Source organism: Wasmannia auropunctata, unplaced genomic scaffold, assembly GCF_000956235.1.
Source record: "Wasmannia auropunctata unplaced genomic scaffold, wasmannia.A_1.0 LD336101.1, whole genome shotgun sequence".
In the NCBI taxonomy this organism is placed as follows: domain Eukaryota; kingdom Metazoa; phylum Arthropoda; class Insecta; order Hymenoptera; family Formicidae; genus Wasmannia; species Wasmannia auropunctata.
In genome coordinates, this window is record NW_012026789.1 from 5,167,892 (window position 1) to 5,186,024 (window position 18,133).

Genomic DNA, 18,133 nt, shown 5'->3' on the forward strand with positions numbered 1-18,133 from the left:
TAGACTGGGTGTCGATCGTACGTCACTCAAGGCGTCGATTCAGTGATTACATGTTCACCGTGCCGGTCAAAATACGAAAACGTCGAAGGGCGAAGCGACACGCCAATTCAACGCCGGGCTCGCCCAATCGTGGCGCAAATAATGCGATTTCGCGTAACTCCGAGAACGGCGGGGGTGTTTGCGAGTGTTGCTGGAGTCACGTAAGTTCTAATAACGCAAGTAACCGTAAGATAGCATTAGATCGTAATCGACGGACGAAATTTCGCATTTTGGATGGGGAGAGGGAGGAGGAGGAAAGAATCTCGCGCGGCCGATCGATGTTGAGAAAATTATACTTCTGTTAACTGCAACGATAAACAGGAAAATGTTAGAACACATCGCGAATGGAGCCGAAGCAGTATCCAAATTGATCGTTAAGATTGTAATATCTAATCAAAAAGCCGGAATAGTGTTTTTATTACCTTTTGGTGTACAGAATAATAACTCGATGAAATTGTTTTCCTTTTTGTTGCAGAAAACAAAGTTTGATGGCACGGGGGTGGAGGAACAATTGCCACCGCCACCGTCGCCACCCCAGCTGAAAGAGGCGGCCCAGCTGGGGGGGTATGAAATTCCCAGACTGCCAGACGATATCCCGCACAGTCATGAGGCGCTCAACAAGGTAAGATAAAAAAAAATATGCCAAAGATTCGATGAAAAGCTAAGTATACGGCAAAATGAAGGAAAAAAAACTAATTTTCTACTTAACTTGTATAACATACATTAGTCGTCTATCTTATATAAAATGCATTAAAAATGTAACAAGAGGAAGAGAGAGGTTGATTTTTGCGTGAATATTTAAATTTGTTTTTTTTTCATTTTAAAATTTAAATTCGATGCAAATAGATTGAAGTAGCGGATCAAAAAAGTGTTGCTCACAAAGAGTTGAGCGAGTAGCGCATGCGTGCGCCGAGCTCGAAATGTTCGCCACCTACGTTTTCACCCTTGAAGATATTCACCCCTTTACCGCGGGATCGATGAACGCAGTTCTCCTGCGGTTGGTAACGGTTGGAGAACAAACGGTTCCTCTTGTTACCGAGTGCTATACTACTGCTGACAAACGTCGACGAATCGTGAAAACTTGAAAATCCATTAGCATATGCTCTATATGCATGCAACTTCAACATTTTCGCGTATTGATCAGATTCGATGTAAACAGAACAAAAAATTATTGTTCAAAACGTTGTGAATTTCGACGATCTGAATTAGATTATAATTAGCTTCTGAGCGTAACAAAGGAATTCCGACCGAATTCTGGTACTTTTAAATCCTTGATTTCCAATTGATCTTGTCACAATAGTTTCAAATCATTCGAATCTCGATTAGAACAGTTGCGGATCACTGTTCGCTAAATCATCCCTGGAATAACCTGCCGCACCCTCCGACAGAGGGCAGGGACGGCGCGAGGTCATCCCGGGATTCCCCGGAAGGCCGTGCGGTCTCGCTACGGTCTGTCACGTGGTAAGATCGAGGTCTGCATTATCCTGCCCCCGTTGACTGTCCGCAACACGTGGACAAAACAGTTCGGCCGCGACTTTGCAGCTCGTCGGCCTCGGGAGTCGAACATGCGACGGGGCTCGCGGGTGGGCGGTTCGGTCGCGCTTAGTTCCGGTGAATGTGTGCTGGTGCATCGGTACGTTATATCCGGTCCCGCGTTGAGACCGCGTGACCGCAGGGTGGACGACGTCGAGGCTCCTTCATACGACGGAGAGAGTCTCAAGGAGGAGGGTGTTTCCTCACGTTTGGACCCGACGTCCTTGGACACTTGGGTGTGAAAAACCGAAAGGCATTATTGATCGCACCCTTCGTGGGGTGCAATGTTTTTCTATCGTCCCGACTGCGGTCGATAGCGGGGACCGATATATAGGGCGGGATATTTCGCGGTCGCGCATCCGGATCGCTCGATAATCGGCGCGGAATGAGGTACACATCCGGATCGCCGTTGCGCCTTCCGGTATTTAATTGTACAACCGACGCCAAAGCGAGCGTCGAAATGATCAATTCGACTGAACTCGTCGAGTGTTTTCCCGCAAAAGCATACACATACACACGCACACGCACATAATTGCAACGCAGCCTCGTATGAATAATTCGGGAATTAGGTTAATTAATTCGCCGTGCGTTATCGCGTCGCCGCCATTCCCACTGGATAATTATATGGTTTTAATTACAGAAAATTACATGAGTCTATGTGATAATGCTTATCGTTTCCAAAAATCGCCTATATATAATTAGATTGCGGTAAAATTTACATTTATTTAATACTTGTCAGACATCTCGTATATTTGTTGATGTTACATTATATTTTATTGTATTTTGAACTATTTTATTCTAAAATACCAATACCGACGAATGTCGAGTGTACCGAAAATATCACAGATTTTATTTTGACTTTTCGAGGATTAGCATTCGAAAACTTTGAAAGTGAAATTTCACTGCAACTGTCAAAATTCTCTATGGGCATTCCGTGAAAGAAATTCATCGGGCGAGACCATCGATGTGTAATTGAATCTGAATCCATTACCGTCGCGCCTCGGAGGGGAGGATCGTTAAATATAAATTATGCAGACGTTCAGCACAATGCGAGATAGCATCGCGCGAAAATTCAATGGGTGCACCTGCATCAGAGAACGCGGGTCATTTTCGTGAGAGATTAATAGACGATCGCGAGTTACGCGCGAATTGAAGTTGTGACGGGGGGGAGGGGGAGAAGCGGGAGGACTCTTATCGCTTTCATAAACGGCGATCGTTAAGAGAGAATGAAGCGTTCATACCGCGAATGGCACTGCGCCATCTTCTTTACAGCGCATTCGGTATATGGCGCAATTTGTGCGTAAAAAAAATTGTAACATATAAACAAATACGACAAGTATAGTCGAATGTTTTTATTTTTATGTAGCGTTAAATTGATATCTCCTATATTGACGATTTATTTACTTTACAATTGAGATGCTTTTCATATCGAAATTTTTACATGATTTTCTAATTATAAACAATATTTTCGCATAGAAATTAAAAATAACTGTGACGCATTAATTTTTTCACATTAGGCAAATAGCAGTGAGATTTTAGCTTATATACGTTTCATGTCTTTCGTAAATTTAAGTATCCGCGACAGTTCGTTAACACGAAATCATTAAGCGCATTGACGTTCTTCAAAAGTATTTAGTCGATCGATGAAAGTACTCTTGTACTCTATGTTGTTAGTTTGGAAGTACTTCGATAATTTCCTGCGGAACGATCGTATCCGTGAGGCTTGCAAGCGCTTTCGCTAAAGACCAAGTTTTAGCTACTTAAGACAAGAAACACCGGTTATACGAAGGTAACTACAAACTCGTCGCGCGCTGCAGGAGGGTCGTTTCAACGTTATACATAATTTATGTCGTGCGATAAATTACTATCCCCTCTCGTCATCCGGTTTAACACGACGGGCTCGCTATGCGAACAGCGCGATAATATTATTTCATCCCGACAACGATGACGCATGAATTTCCCGCGTGACGTCTTTTTTTCTCTCTCTCTCTTTTCTCCTTGTTGTCTCCCTCACGCTTGTTCGCCTTTTCCTCTTTTCCGTGAGTTCTTCGTCGTAATCTATCGACGCGTTTTTTACGCGAATTTTTCCAATTGCGATGTCACCCAATCGAGGCCAAGTGAAGGAGTATTCTAGACCGATCTTGGGAAACGAAAAAATGTGGAAAAAAAGGGAGACGCTGCGTGTCTTCTCGGGTGCAAAAAGATTTCATCAAACCTGTGAACTTATTCTTAAATTTTTTATTAACGTAATGTGAAAAAGATTTCTGAGGATAGTACTTAGGAAAATAATTTTTTTTCGTTTAAAAATTTAAAAACTTTTAAGCTTCTCATGCTTGCGTAAGAAAATGGTTACACGTTGAGCGAAAGATATTCAACCTCTGACTTATTTTGTGCACGGAAATGTTATTAACGCAAGTAATACGTCTAGTTTAAACAAACGTGCAGATTTAAACTTCACCGAAAACTGCGGATTTCCATTAAAATCTCACAAAAAGTGATGTAGACTCGAGGAAACGGACTGAACATGGAAAGATTAAGGTGGATGAGGGTCGGACAGTAGAATACGCTTCGCTCACTTCTTCTTTCTTCTCCATGTATGATACTGTCGGATAATCGACCTCCACGTGACCTAGAGCGACCTAGATACTACCTCCGCTGTTGCCCATTTTCCTGGCGCTTCGCTTCTCGGTCAGCGAAACGTTTGACGATAAAAGTCACTTTTCTCGTGCCGTCGAGACCTGATTTTTAAGTCGGTGAAGAGACAAAGAATTTTCGATATCTTTTAAAAATACGCGAACAAAACTGCTGGAAGAGGCCATTTCAGGAAAAAAAACTCGCAAATGTACAGCGATGATTTAATGCATTAAAAAACTTGACAAAATTATTTGGAATGTCACAAGAATTTTTCCAGTCGCAGAGAACATTGCAAAAATTGCAACAAAAAATTGTTGAGCGAATAATTGAAGAATAAAGTTTCATTCAGGCTTTCAGAATATTGATAATTCAATTGATTACTCACGTCAGTTTCTATTACGAAAAAACTGAACTGCTCGCGTTAACGTAATTTGCCAGTTAACGATATCTGGTGACAGATTCATCACAGATGACACCATTAATTCATCCCGAAATTATCTCGATGCTCGATTGAACTCCGCACAGTGTATCAAATATTATCGAATTTTTCAGTATCTATTGATGTAATTGTAGCGAAATAAGCTAGTAATTTGTATTAAACGCTGGGTACACGCCCAAATGTCACGAGGTAGAGAAATGTAAATTTTTTTCTCTTACGAAATAATTATAGAAAGTCCAATTTTGTGATCTTCCTTTTTTCAGCCATTTTATGTAAAAAGAAATATTACCCAGCATGCTCGATTTTTGTAGGTGACTACGTGCGTTGTATAATCGCGAAGCTAATCGCTAATGTGCACGCGATGCGTGTCGCCCAGCGAGGAAATCGCTGGAATTAGAGTGTAACGAACTCTTTGCATGTAATGCGTTCCACCATGCCGTTTGACATTTACTTCCGAGCACTATGTATACATATTGTACATACACGGCACGACCGGCAGAATATCGCGGATAGGGGTTTAAATAATTATTTAATAATCGCGCGCGCGCGCACAGTTATTTTTTTTTTATCGCACACGCGCAAGCGATCCCCGTGCGCATTTCTCGCAATACTCGCGCGTGTATGCAAAGTTTACAATTTTGTTGGCGATCTCGCCTTGACATTTAACCTTATCGATTGCATTATACTCCCGATTAAATGTTAATCGAAATCTTTGCGACCGCGGATTTTACATTATTTATCGTGGACTACGGAGCGGCTACGTAATTATCTAATCAGTATGGATGCAATTGCAATTTCTTCGCGCGCGGGCCCGCACGAAGAGAAACTCCGAGAGAAGTTAAATTGCGGGCTGACTGCAAATTGCGAATCAACTCTCGCGCGGACTCGCTTCGGCGAGAGTCGTCAGCGATTTGAGCGAGGCAGAGCCGCGCGACAAAATTAAATCACGATTCGCCGACCGCTGCGTGCGCTTGATCGCGACACGTGTTACGATTGACTTAACGTGCCGCGTTACATTCCAACTTCCATGTTTAATCGCGATTAATCCCTCGTGACCGCACGTAATCCGCGCGGATTGAGCTAACCGAAGTAGAGATCGCTGTTTGATGTGAGATAACGCGTCCGAATCGATTACATTATCTACGAAAATACGTATAGTCTTTTTACAAGGTCTTCGTAAACGCGAGGGCAATTTAAATGCTATTGCGTTTTACAACGCCACGCGTTTAGAACGTTTTCAAGCGCCGGCAACAGAAATTGAACACGTAACGTGAAATATGTCAGTTTCAACGGAATCAATGTGTATGCATATTCGCTGCGAGGGGGAAAAAAAAATTAGGTTACCGCAGGACCATGCCGTGGGGCACGCGGGCAAAAAGAACACGATTTTCCGTTCTGAATATATTTAGCGGGGCGTTCTCGTGATACAGGCAAATCAATCCGAGGGAGACTTCGTGAGACTCGTGACTCTCTCAGTTCAGTCGCGAACACGCGTGCCACGTACTCAGGGGGAAACGAAGAACGGGAACTCGCCGCCGCCTGATATCGCGACACGAAAGCGAGAGCTGCGGGCTTTTGTATAACTCACAATTGACTCTGACGTGACCGCACCTTTTCGCCGAGATCTCGACCTTTCCCCTCCGATTATCCGCCCGCGACGCCTTCGCGCATTTCGCGTACTTTGCTAATAGCACCGTAGAAATGTGTGGTGCTATTAATCGTCTTATCAACGTTTTAAAATAATTTTCTTGTGCGCACTTGTGGCTCGAGTCGTTCTTTTAAAAGTGTGCTCGAATAACTCAAGGCTTGGTTCAGTCGTGAGCACGCGTGCCTCGCAACGTCGTCGCCGCCTCCGGCCTTCGTGCCGGCGACGGCAACTGCATGCTGCTCGATATCGCGACACAAAAGCGGGAATTTGCGCTCTACTATACAAGGACTCTATTTCGAATATCATATTATTTGGGACCGGAAATTCTTTAAAGTCCTGAACGTCGAGAATTCTTGAAAGCTTTGAATATCCAGAAAATCCTCCCACAGAAATATTTGAATATCTGAGACGGTTTCGAAAAATAAGATTGCCATCTATGACGCGTTATAAAATAAGAGATAAATTGAAGTAGATAAAATATTATAAAATATATTTTAATATATACTGTGAGTTCTACATGCGTGTTTAAATGAAATAATAAAATATATATAAAAAATAAAATTTAATAAAAAGTTTATATCTTCCTATTCTAAAAAAAGGCATGTTAGTCGATAACTCACATTTCTCGAAATTATTTGTTGCCGCTTTTCCATAATGCTGATTGGTTATCTCACTATGCTTACTTCGTTGAGCGGTTGTCATTACATATTTTGACAGTTATTATATTATATATTGAGATTTGGTTTAATAATAAAATTCATTGGTCACTAATTAAATTCATTGGCCTTTTATTACAAAATATTACATAAGTATATATGAATGTTGCTTTATCTTTGTATGTTAAATACATATGTAATTATCAAATGATGTGTCTAATTATTCGCTGTGATAATAAAGACACAGCATCTGACAATTATGTATGTAACACACGAAGGTGAAGCGACATGTAATATTTTACAAAAGATTGAAGAGGGCTTGCTGTAAAGCCGAAACGATCGTCTGATAGCATCAATGTAATTTGCAAGTATTTTAAGTATTAAAGTATCAAAGGTATCAAATCTTTGATACAGTGTATTAAATATCACAAAAATGATTTTAAATTGAACAATAATATATTTCAGGCTCCAAGAATTAAAATTAAAAATAAATAATTGTAATAGGCCAGGAACCAAGCAAGGTCTTCGTGCTAATCCGTTATATGTATTCATATAAAAAATTAATGCTACCTGCGGACAATCGTTTCGACTTTACATTAAGTCCTCTTCAATGGTCTTTTATAAAATATTACAGACGTGTCGCTTCACCTTCGTGTGTTACATACATAATTGTCAGATGCTGTGTTTAATTATCACAGCAAATAATTAGACACAGCATCTGACAATTATGTATGTAACACACGAAGGTGAAGCGACGTGTATTTATGTAATATTTTAAAAAACCAATGAATTTAATTCTCTTTGTTTCAAAACTTTTACGCTTTTTTTTCTTCTATCACTATTTTATTCCTTTAATTCCGTTTTCTTTTAATCATTGTAAAAAACATGTTTTGACATATCTGTTGATTATAAAAAATATTGTTAGTAGTATTATAATATTTTTGTATAATATTTTACTGATACCTGAAAGAAAAAAGTAAGACAAGAAATGAAAGTTATCGATTTAACATGCCTTTTTTTAGATAGGACATGAGATATATGCAAGAGATATATAAAAGTAATGAGATATTTAATATGATATTTGTATTTGTGCGTGCGTGCATTCGTGTGTGTATGTGTGTGTGGGTGTGTGTGTTATATTTCAGGGATAGTGAACAAATGGCGCGCGCGAAGCGCTGTTTTGATCTAGTTAATATTAAATACTATATGAAAATTATTAACTTATTTGTTTACGTTTGTAACATCAGAATTACGAAATATTATATATACACGGAAAGAACAATTTTGCTGGATCCAGATCTAAAAGAACGATTTTATTGAAAGATTTATCAATTTTACTGAATACAGATCTGAAAATAATTTTGTGCGAAAGTCAAAATGATTGCTAGAATATCAAAACATTTTATAGCAGTCCTTGTCAGTTTTAACATTCCAATAAATTATTTTGATAATTCAAAAAAAAATTACTTTCAGATCTGTATTCAGCAACATTTTTAAACCTTTCAACAAAATCGTTCTTTCCGTGTATACATTGAACAATGTTATACAATACTTTTGCTCTTCTTGAAATTTAATCGTATTTACGCGAAAGCATGGACGTGTTTTCAGTAAAATTGGCATGTTGTTTTATGCCAGAAGAGTACAATTGACAATTGTATTTTCGTCAAAATGCCTCGCTTTTTTTTCTTTTCATCTGCAATGTTCAATGAGAGTGCGAGCGATACTCTCATGCTTCGCGGAACTAAATGAAAGAGTAAACATGTACAATGGACGTTACATCTCGTTGAGCACTGCATCAGCATGGAAAAATCTCCATTTACTAATAACGATCCGCGAGCGATCAATGTTTCCATTGAGAATGATTTCTCTTTATTATACGGAAAATATCGCATAAAGCGACGTATTCTGGCAACCGACTGTCAAATGCCACACAATACAATGGCCCCATTGTTCGCACCCGGCTCGCGCCGTGGGTGCTTTTAATTAAAAGCTTCCGCAAATGATTTTCCTCTTTCTCTTCCATTTCTCTTCTCATTTTTATTTACTTCACTTCCCTTTCTCTTTCTCTCTTTGTTTTGATTTATATCGAGGGTACTCTTGAAAGCAGCACACCAACAGACGATATCGATTCTAAATGATTGCAAGTGTCTCGTTCCACTGAATTGCCCACGACCCCGTATTTTTCAGCGTAAACATTCCCAGACATTTATCGGAAACCGCTCGTAATTCGATTGTTGTTCGCTAGGAGCAACAGAATCCAGACCTGTTGTCTTATATGACATATGTCTCAAGAAATCTCATTGCGAACTGACAAATTTGACCGCGATAATCGAATTTCACCCGGCACCTCTTTGCCACGTGACGAAAATATCCACAATTTAAACTTCGAGAAAAATCAAGAGAGAGATCTGAAATGTAATTGATTAAGACACGAATTCTTTCTTTACAAGATTTTTACCTCACGTAATCATCACGTTCCGCGTAATTGTTGTCGTCTCGGTAGATTTTAAAACGCATTTCTCTGGCGCGCGAATCTGAAGCTTCGTAAGAACGGCAATTAACGGCTTGGCGAGAAACTCTTCAGGTGTACAGGAGAAAATCTCTTTCCCCGATATAATGACACTTTAAGACAGGTCGCTTTAAGACAGACTCCTCCGCGCGACGATTCTTGAAAAATATTCTTGACGACGCGTCGACTCACAAGTAATCATCGTCAGTGCGATGGAACGTCAGCCTCGGCGGCTGCACTCTCTACGATAACAATGCACTCGGCAGCGTCGAAGTGCCCGCGACGAGGGACCGGCGGCGGCGGCGGCGGCGGCGGCGGAGTCCTCGAAAGGATTCCGGCGGAATTGTCTTGGGGTTGGATGCGGCCTCACGGGGGTGGATGCAGTTTTCGCGAGGTGGCGGTATGGCTCGCCCCGCCAGTCGCCGCGCAGTCGGTCGCACCGACGCGAACACACGTAGTTCCCGTGCATGTAATACGGAACACGTAGAGATACATGTAGGGTCGGTATAAAGTATATGTACATTCCGATACGGCCGTAAAAGGGAGAGAGACAGAGAGAGGAATGAGGACCACCCACACACGTGGAGACGCACTTACACAGCGCAGCCGGCGGCGTGGCCGCTAGTGTTCCAAGTGCTCTCAGTGACGTAGGTCAGTGCTCGCGACTACGGAGCCCGCAAGCTCGCGCCCAGATTAAAGCTCGCGCATCCTGCCGCGAGCAGGGGTGGCGAGAGGGGGAGCGCCGTCTTTTGTCTCTCCGTATATGCACGAATGCACGCAGCATCCGGTCATGCAGAGGCGCGTACGTAAGATGCTCTTGCGCGAGAGCGCGGCCGTTTATTACGAGGTATTTAAAGAGTGTATCTCTCGCCTAATGTGCACGTGTGTAGCCGTGCTTGCAAGTGCACAATGTGTTGTGTGTATTCTCGCGTGTCGCGACGGCCGGGCAGAGTAAAATTCAACTACGAAGAGACTCGTTTCCTTGCTCGGTATATAATTTATCCGGCATTCTCTCTCCGCGCGTTGATCGTCCTTCCTTTCGATTAGCCGTAAAACGAAGTGTTGAGTTTATTCTGAGGAATTTAATGTGCATGGTGTTGATACATTGCTCACTCAGCTCACTTTTCTTCCTCGTCTCGTATTTATCTAACGAAATTAGATGGTGATACTTTCTGAAATAAAACGCGATCTCTCTTTTCGATGGTTTTTTATTAACTTTCGTTATCTCCGAAAGGTTACGAGCAATCAATGATTATTAATTATGTCTGTTATTATATTTATTGTCAGCAACGCTCAAGTATAAATTTTGAAATATTTATTGATAATAAAATGTCGAAGAGAAATGTAAAATTGTTGATGCAATTTGCATTCTGTAATTAACAAATTTGTATTGATAAATGAATTTACATGCATTATATATATATATCGCCTAAATGCCATTTTGCGCTTGCAAAATTTAAATTTTTCACATTAGTACATACGAACTTACTTTTACTCGAGAGTAGAAATAAAAAAAAGATAATTTCGTGTAAAAATTCAAGATTTAATCTTTAGTTTTAGAATAATCGAATTCAGAAAGAGTTGAAAATTCTCGCATTTTTAGTTTCAGCAGCCGTCGTAAAACAGTTTTATGCGCACATCGCTATAACGATCTCATTACCAAATTAATGTGCACTGCAATGTTGACCTCCGCTCGCTTGTTTACCATCGCACGTATCGCCGACCAGTTCTGATTACCGTCAAAATATTTAATCAATCGATCTCCCGTCGTCAAAGTCATCGATAGTACCGTCGCGTAAAACGTACCCAGCGCGCGAGAAATACAGAGACTCACGTGTCGGGACTGTGTAATATGGTTCACAAACCTTGTGTCGATCACGCACGGCTAGTGATGCAGATCGGCGTTTGCAACGGCGCGGCGGCGCATTCGGAAGACGCATCTTTACTTTATTAAGGTCCCTGTCTCGAATGCGAATGCTTAAATCTGTGCCAGCCAAAATTCCGGTGAATTAATACGGAGAAATTAATCGCTTGAGTTCCAGCAAAGTTTTCGAAAGACGTTAATCTCGAAGTACAAGTCAATCCTTATAGAGTGGAGTGCACTCTCCTCTCGGCTCATGCATTTCAATTCGGCTAATGCAACTCTAAGGCGAAGCATTTATTTACTTTAGCTTTACTTTATCGCATTTTTGTGTTGCATTTCTCCGACAGACGGTATCGCTTTGAGGCAGGTAAACAGAATAAGTTTCTGTTGATTCGCGTAATCTATTTATTCGGACGAAATTGAGGTTGCAACGAAGAATTGAGAATTCAACTAAAGCAAAATATAATTCGGCAACTGTGTCTGTTCGCACGATATAGAATAGCGTTGTGAAACTATCTAACGAGGTCGTGTAAATAAACAGGCGGTGCGTGCACGTGTGCAAGTGTGTTTGTATGCGTTAGCTGATAATAAATTTCGAGGCAATGTGTGATAACGATGTTAATAACGCCTGTGTATTAACGACGTACGTCTCGCCATCACGTTTTATCGGGCAATGAGCACGTGGCGTTTAATATTGGCACGCTCACTCGTTCGCGGAAGGCGTGATTTCCTGCGATACGCGCACAGGTGTTTCGCGATTCGTATATAATCGCAAAACGTACGCTATGCACGTGCACGACGGATGTGTGTCGCGCGAGATGATTACGCATTTACGCCTCGCGCCAAGGAATGGCATCTTCGTAGCCTGAGTGAAGAATAACGCGGCAATAAATCATTCATCTGCTAAGAAACCTGAATTGAATCTACTCGTATGATCCCTCTTCGAGAACAGCTGACACTCGGAAGCCAACAGATTGAAATTAGATATGTCATGTTGATTACGCATAATTGCGATGAAATGACAGAAGTGCTATCGATGCTTATCTTCTGCTATTCTGTTTTCAAGATAGCTTAGAGCCCGCTTTAAAAGATTTACGATATAATTTGTCGCGAAATTCTGTCTATAGTTTTTTTTGTGTAGCGCGATTGTAACATACGAAAAGCATTTTTAAAAACATAAATGAGGCATGCCAAAGCAAAATGTTATGCAAATGTCATTTTTTTTTAATTTTTTTAAGACAAAGACAGGAGACTTATTTTCTTGAAAAAATTATTGCTTAAAAAATTCCACAAGAAACTATCGTAATAACTGAAAATAAGCGATCAGTCTCTGCAAAAAATTTCAATTAAATCTTATTTTTGTATTAAAATGATTTTAAATGTTGTAACGTCATGTAAAAATGCTGGAAATTCTTTACTTGTGTTAAGAACAAGAAGATATTAATATGCTAAATCACTTCTTATAATCTAGCTTCGATGCAATAAATAAAAATGCATTGCACAATTTTGGCATTTACAATTTTTTGTGCTACGGCATATATTAAAAACACATGAAATAATAAAATATTATTTTGAATTTTGGCATGATCGTCTAAAGTAATCTTAAAAGATATTTTCGCTCAAAATGAATGTGCATATATATCTATACTTCGATATTTATAAAACAATTTTCAATGTGGATTTCTTTTATTCTCGTCTTTTCCGTGTTTGGAATCAAAACAAAAAAAACGGACGGCATCGTGGACTATTTAAGGAAATACGGACGACGAGGCAGAGTGTAAATTTAGCATTGTGTCTGTGTGCAAGGCTTCGTGGCATCCGTCGAGAACATCTGATTGAATAATTCAAATCGTTTATCGATCCCGTGGTGGGAAACGATCGTCCTCATAACTCTTCCTAGAGAGCTCTTAAAGTAGTGGTGGAAGGTACCTGCGCGTATTTGCACGCGAGAATTCCGCGGCTTTCGTCGTCGTGTTTGAAACTCCGCGCGAGAAAATCTCGCTCGGGGTCGTAAAAAGTCTGCAAACTTTGTAAACATACCGGCTTTATTATCGCGATTGTGGAGTTTTCAATCGGATCACCGGGTCGCCTGCGAGACCTCGTGCGTGATGGTATCGACCGACCTCCATGGCTTCGGTCAGAACGAGCTGCAGATCTGCGATTTCTATGTGGGAGTGTCCATTTATCGACTGCTCGGGATAATAGCACAACTATAGACGATCTTGGCATTTAGGATTGTCTTTGGACTTGTCCATTATTTGTTTATTACATGACTTATGAGATCAAATTAGATCATCGTCCTTATCGTGACATAGGAATCTCTTTATTGAGTCGTCAAAAAGAACCGATTAATAATTAACTTGAGAAAGCAGCAGAGAGAACAAGCTACTATATTGTACAACCTTTTTATACTTTGCTGTACTCTTTATACTTTACTATTTGTACTTTATAAATATATAAATTTAATACATAATTGAATTATCTTTCGTCGAAACCGGCTTGGCTGATTCCAATTCGGAAGGAGAGGACGATGTTAAGGGTCAATAGGTCAATCTATATCCTGAAGCTACTGAATTAGATAGTCAATATCTAGACCTGAGCAGAGACAAATATTTACCTTAAAGGAGAGGATCGAGAAGGAAATTGTAATATATCTAGTGAATTAAGAAGAAACGTGCTTCAAGCATTTTAACTAACAAAAAACGCTCGTTAACTCAGTCTTGAGAAACGCTCTCATCATTTCGCTCTCCTTTGAGCCGCGCGTAACGCATACCTCAATTTATCGCGAAGGCGGATCGCTCACCACGCGCACGATGACTGTGTTTTATACGGTTTCAAAGTACGCGAGAAAATGCGCGATAATTAAAGTCACCTCGCGGAAAATACGTTTTTACGCCGGCGAAATCCCCCGCCCGTTGCACTTCTCCATAATTACAAGTACACGACGCGGAAACTTCGTAATCACTTTAAATTCTCTTTACGACCGACTTTTCTCATCGTAGACTAGACAAACATCGCGCGAATACACCTCTGAAGTGCATATTTTTTTATAATACATGCGAGAAAGAGGAGGTCTGGAACGTTGTATATGACGGCATTAATCTCTATTATTTCTCGCACTATTATCCGACACTTGCAAATTATAAATTTTTGTCAGACGATTAGAGAAAAAAAAGAAGGGAAAAAACACTCGCATGAATTAAAGTCGCCAAATTATTTTTTAAAAAGGTAGAGAGAAAGAATGCGCTTTAATTTATATCGCGACGCTGTCCAATTATCGTTTTTATGCCGGCAGTCAAGTCCATATTCATGTTCCATCTATATCCTAAGTCCATGTTCATGTACGCGAGTATAGAGACGGTCGTAATATCGATTGCACGTTACACTTATTTCATCCAGAGTATCGCGATAATGACCGATAATAGAGTCGTCGAAGCGAGGTTTCGAGCGCAATGACTTCGACTGCGCGAAGTGAAGTCGAATCGACTTCTCGCTCGCCTCGTCTTCCCGTTATTCCTTTTTACGACGGTAACGAACTGGCGCTAATCCCGCGCCTTAACGCCACACGCCAATTAGCGCCGCGAAATAACAGGAAGCGCGCGACTTCCTCTTTCGCGACGGGGATCTTTCACGTGTGTTTTTTCTACTTGCCTGCCTGTTTAATCTGTATCGTATATCTGTTGACAATTAACCTTCGGTTGTCACACTTCACAAAATGACTTCAGCTTTTTACTTTGGAAAATGGGTTTTTTTCAAAACTTGCCTTCTAATTTGAGATTTTTTTTCAATACAATGCCACTTTAATTTTAAATTCCATACAGTCAGAATACATTCTATTGTACAATGTTTTAATTCGATTTAAAAATTTTTGCGATTTAATTAAACTGTTAGTTAACCTTTTAAAAATTGGTTTTGACAAATTGATCCCAAATGATAAACTTGATCGGAAAAAGATGTAACAACCGAAGGTTAATTACGATTTACTGTCTCAATTTGTGTGTGTGGCTTACATCTTATCTTTATTAACGTTAATAACATCAATCTTTACGCTCCGTAGAACAAATAAGAAGATAAATCTGTGGTGTTAATAAATTAAACAAATTGTAGACTTTAGGAATAAGCTGAATTAATTGAAAGTCGATTATTATTGCGAGTCGGTATTTATTTTTTACGATAAAAGAAAGGCAGGAGAACCACTTAAAACAGACGCGTACAGGTATTTTTCAATTAGTGAAATTCACGTGAACTATTCCAATATCCATGCTACAAACGTCGGAAGTTACGTCGCGTTTACAGCTGAGTAATTAAAACAACCGCGTCGATTAGTCCTCCGTCTGCGGCAGACAGGCGCGATCCATTCACGTTTGGGGAAACATCGATTAGTTTCACACGTCTACAGAGGGGAACTTCTGTTTGCAATCAATTCGTTTGCAAGTTAATCCGTGCGCGTTTACACGCATTATATATAGTAAGAAATATAAAATAGCCGATCTATGGACCGATTAACACGAGTTTGGTATTCGTATTTCAACGAGCGACACAGAAACCGCTTTATTTTCTTAATTGATTTCTGCAATCAAAGAAGAATCAAAGCGAGTCATAAAAGAGAAAGAAATAGGATATCTTTTTCGAATTTAAAAACCTTCTGGAATTTTTTTTGTATTGTGGAAAATATTTATTTGTCTAATTTCAATCGTTTGCATTAGGTTTTCAAATCGATGTGAACGATCCGTAAAATTATAACGAGTTTTCCGTTTTTTCTAGCGTCGCCAATCAAATATCGCGGTGTATTTAATTCGCGATCGTTTGAAAGGATGTACGGTGTAAATAAAAGTTACGCCACGTAGTAGACGAGAAATATCTAGTTAACTGAAGCGTGGGCTGAGCGAAGCGATGTGCTAGCCATCGACGGACGCGCGATGGCTAGCGTTGCGATTGCTGGTAACTCGATTGTATTTCCGTCAGGTGCACATCGAGCCAAATGCACCTTGAAAGACGCATTGTGTCGTTTTTCTTTTCTTTTTTATTATACAAAACTCGATTTTGTCTCGTTGTTCAGTAATACGATGCACGTTATATGCTTGAATTGCCTTCGTTTGGCGTTGGTCTCGCCGAACTTTAAGGCATATTCCAAATTATTCGAGCTTATGTATTTATTTTCAATCGTTTTTTGTACTCTTTATTGAAAACATTTAACTTAGTGATCATTTCTTCAATTAAAATAAAAATTGATTATTTGATTGAAGAAGTTTGCATAATTTTCATGCACTTAGTCTTCACCAAATGACTTTACGGGAACGATAATAATTGAGTTACTGATTACGAAATTCATGCTAATGAATTGCGCTGCAGTTTGCGAAGAAACGAGAAACAATTATGTAACAAATTACTACGGCACGTATAAGCTACTAACTGGAACAGTTAAAAAAAAAACACCGACCAATTAGTGGCAATACGCTAAAGAGAAACTCGCCGATAACTAAACAAAATCCAAATGGGCTGCTGTTGAAAAATTGCGGTACGGAAAAACAAAAAGGATAATGACGCGAAACAATTGTTTCCGCGACCGGCGCGAGAAACATAATATTTTAAAAGTATTTGTGTTTGAAAAATATCGGTTGCGTCAGACTAATAGAATCGATGTGAAAACAAAACTATAATATTTGTACGTTTTCATGTTTTTAACATACGGTCACGTTTTGCAACACCTCGCGGTCAATTTGTGTTTCATCCGAAGGGTATTGCAGTTTTGCAATTGCAACGACGTGCAACTGTCGTAAATTCCTTCTATACCGACCTCTGCACTTTGGTAGACGTCACTTCGGTAGTCGCTATCAGATGTCGTCCCCTGTTTCATCGCAAGCTACATCGAAAGCTCTGCACAGAAATAACTGATCCGAGCTATTTATTTGAGCTTAACAAACCAACAGTTTCGAGCTCAATACATTGTGAAGCATTTACACATTACGTACATCTATACACGTGTTTTGCAAACAATAATGCAATAAACAATTTAAAAAATTCGAAGTAAAATACTTCTGGATAACGCAAAGTCTAAAATTGAGATATAAGACGCCTTTAAAACGTCTCTCGCAAAGATGTCTTTAAGACATTTGTTAGATGACATCTAGGACAGCTTAATTTAAAAATAAAAAAATAGGAAAGGAAAAATAAACATAAGAACTCGTACATGTTTTGATAGTCAAATAGCGGAGCAACATATATTGCATGCAGGTTAGAACTAATTTTTTTCAATTTTTTTAATTGAAAAACTTATCAATTTCTGTAACAAAAATTTCATTGAATTTTATCAATTTAACGTCACTGTGACATTGTGTATTAATTATATGTATAACATAAGTAACTCGCAATGTCACAGTGACATCAAATTGATGTAAAATTCAATGAAATTTTCATTGAACCTTAGTCAAAATGACACCATCTCAACCTTATCGTGACAATCGAATATTACTTGAGATATTACATATAAAACAATTCTATAAAAATGTCATTTAGAATACATTATTCTCAGTTTTTGTATGAAATTCTTGATATTTATCATCAATATAAAATAAATACATTAGGATTATTAACAAAGTATCCTTGAATTATATTAGCTCTATAGCAGAAGCTTTCTATTTAAACGAGCCATAATATGAGGTAATTTAAGACAATGAGAAGGCGAAGGTAGTGATAAACGGAGGGCGACAGAAACGATCACTACACGGAGAGAATTTTGTTTTAATTTACCCTGCAAATCATGTTAATTATGGGACAATATAGTACTTAGGCAAATTTTACTGTGCACTAC

The 18,133-nt window shown here is 39.5% G+C and overlaps 1 protein-coding gene across 8 annotated transcripts in view; it reads left to right on the forward strand.

Annotated features, from left to right (window-relative positions):
• LOC105460273 (disks large homolog 4) overlaps positions 1–18,133 on the forward strand; it is a 305,292-nt gene that overhangs the window by 88,688 nt on the left and 198,471 nt on the right. For all 8 annotated transcript variants that reach the window (XM_011706715.1, XM_011706708.1, XM_011706727.1 and 5 more), the window contains exon 4: positions 515–661. In XM_011706715.1, the coding sequence (XP_011705017.1) occupies positions 515–661 (147 nt within the window). The remainder of the gene's footprint in view (positions 1–514; positions 662–18,133) is intronic.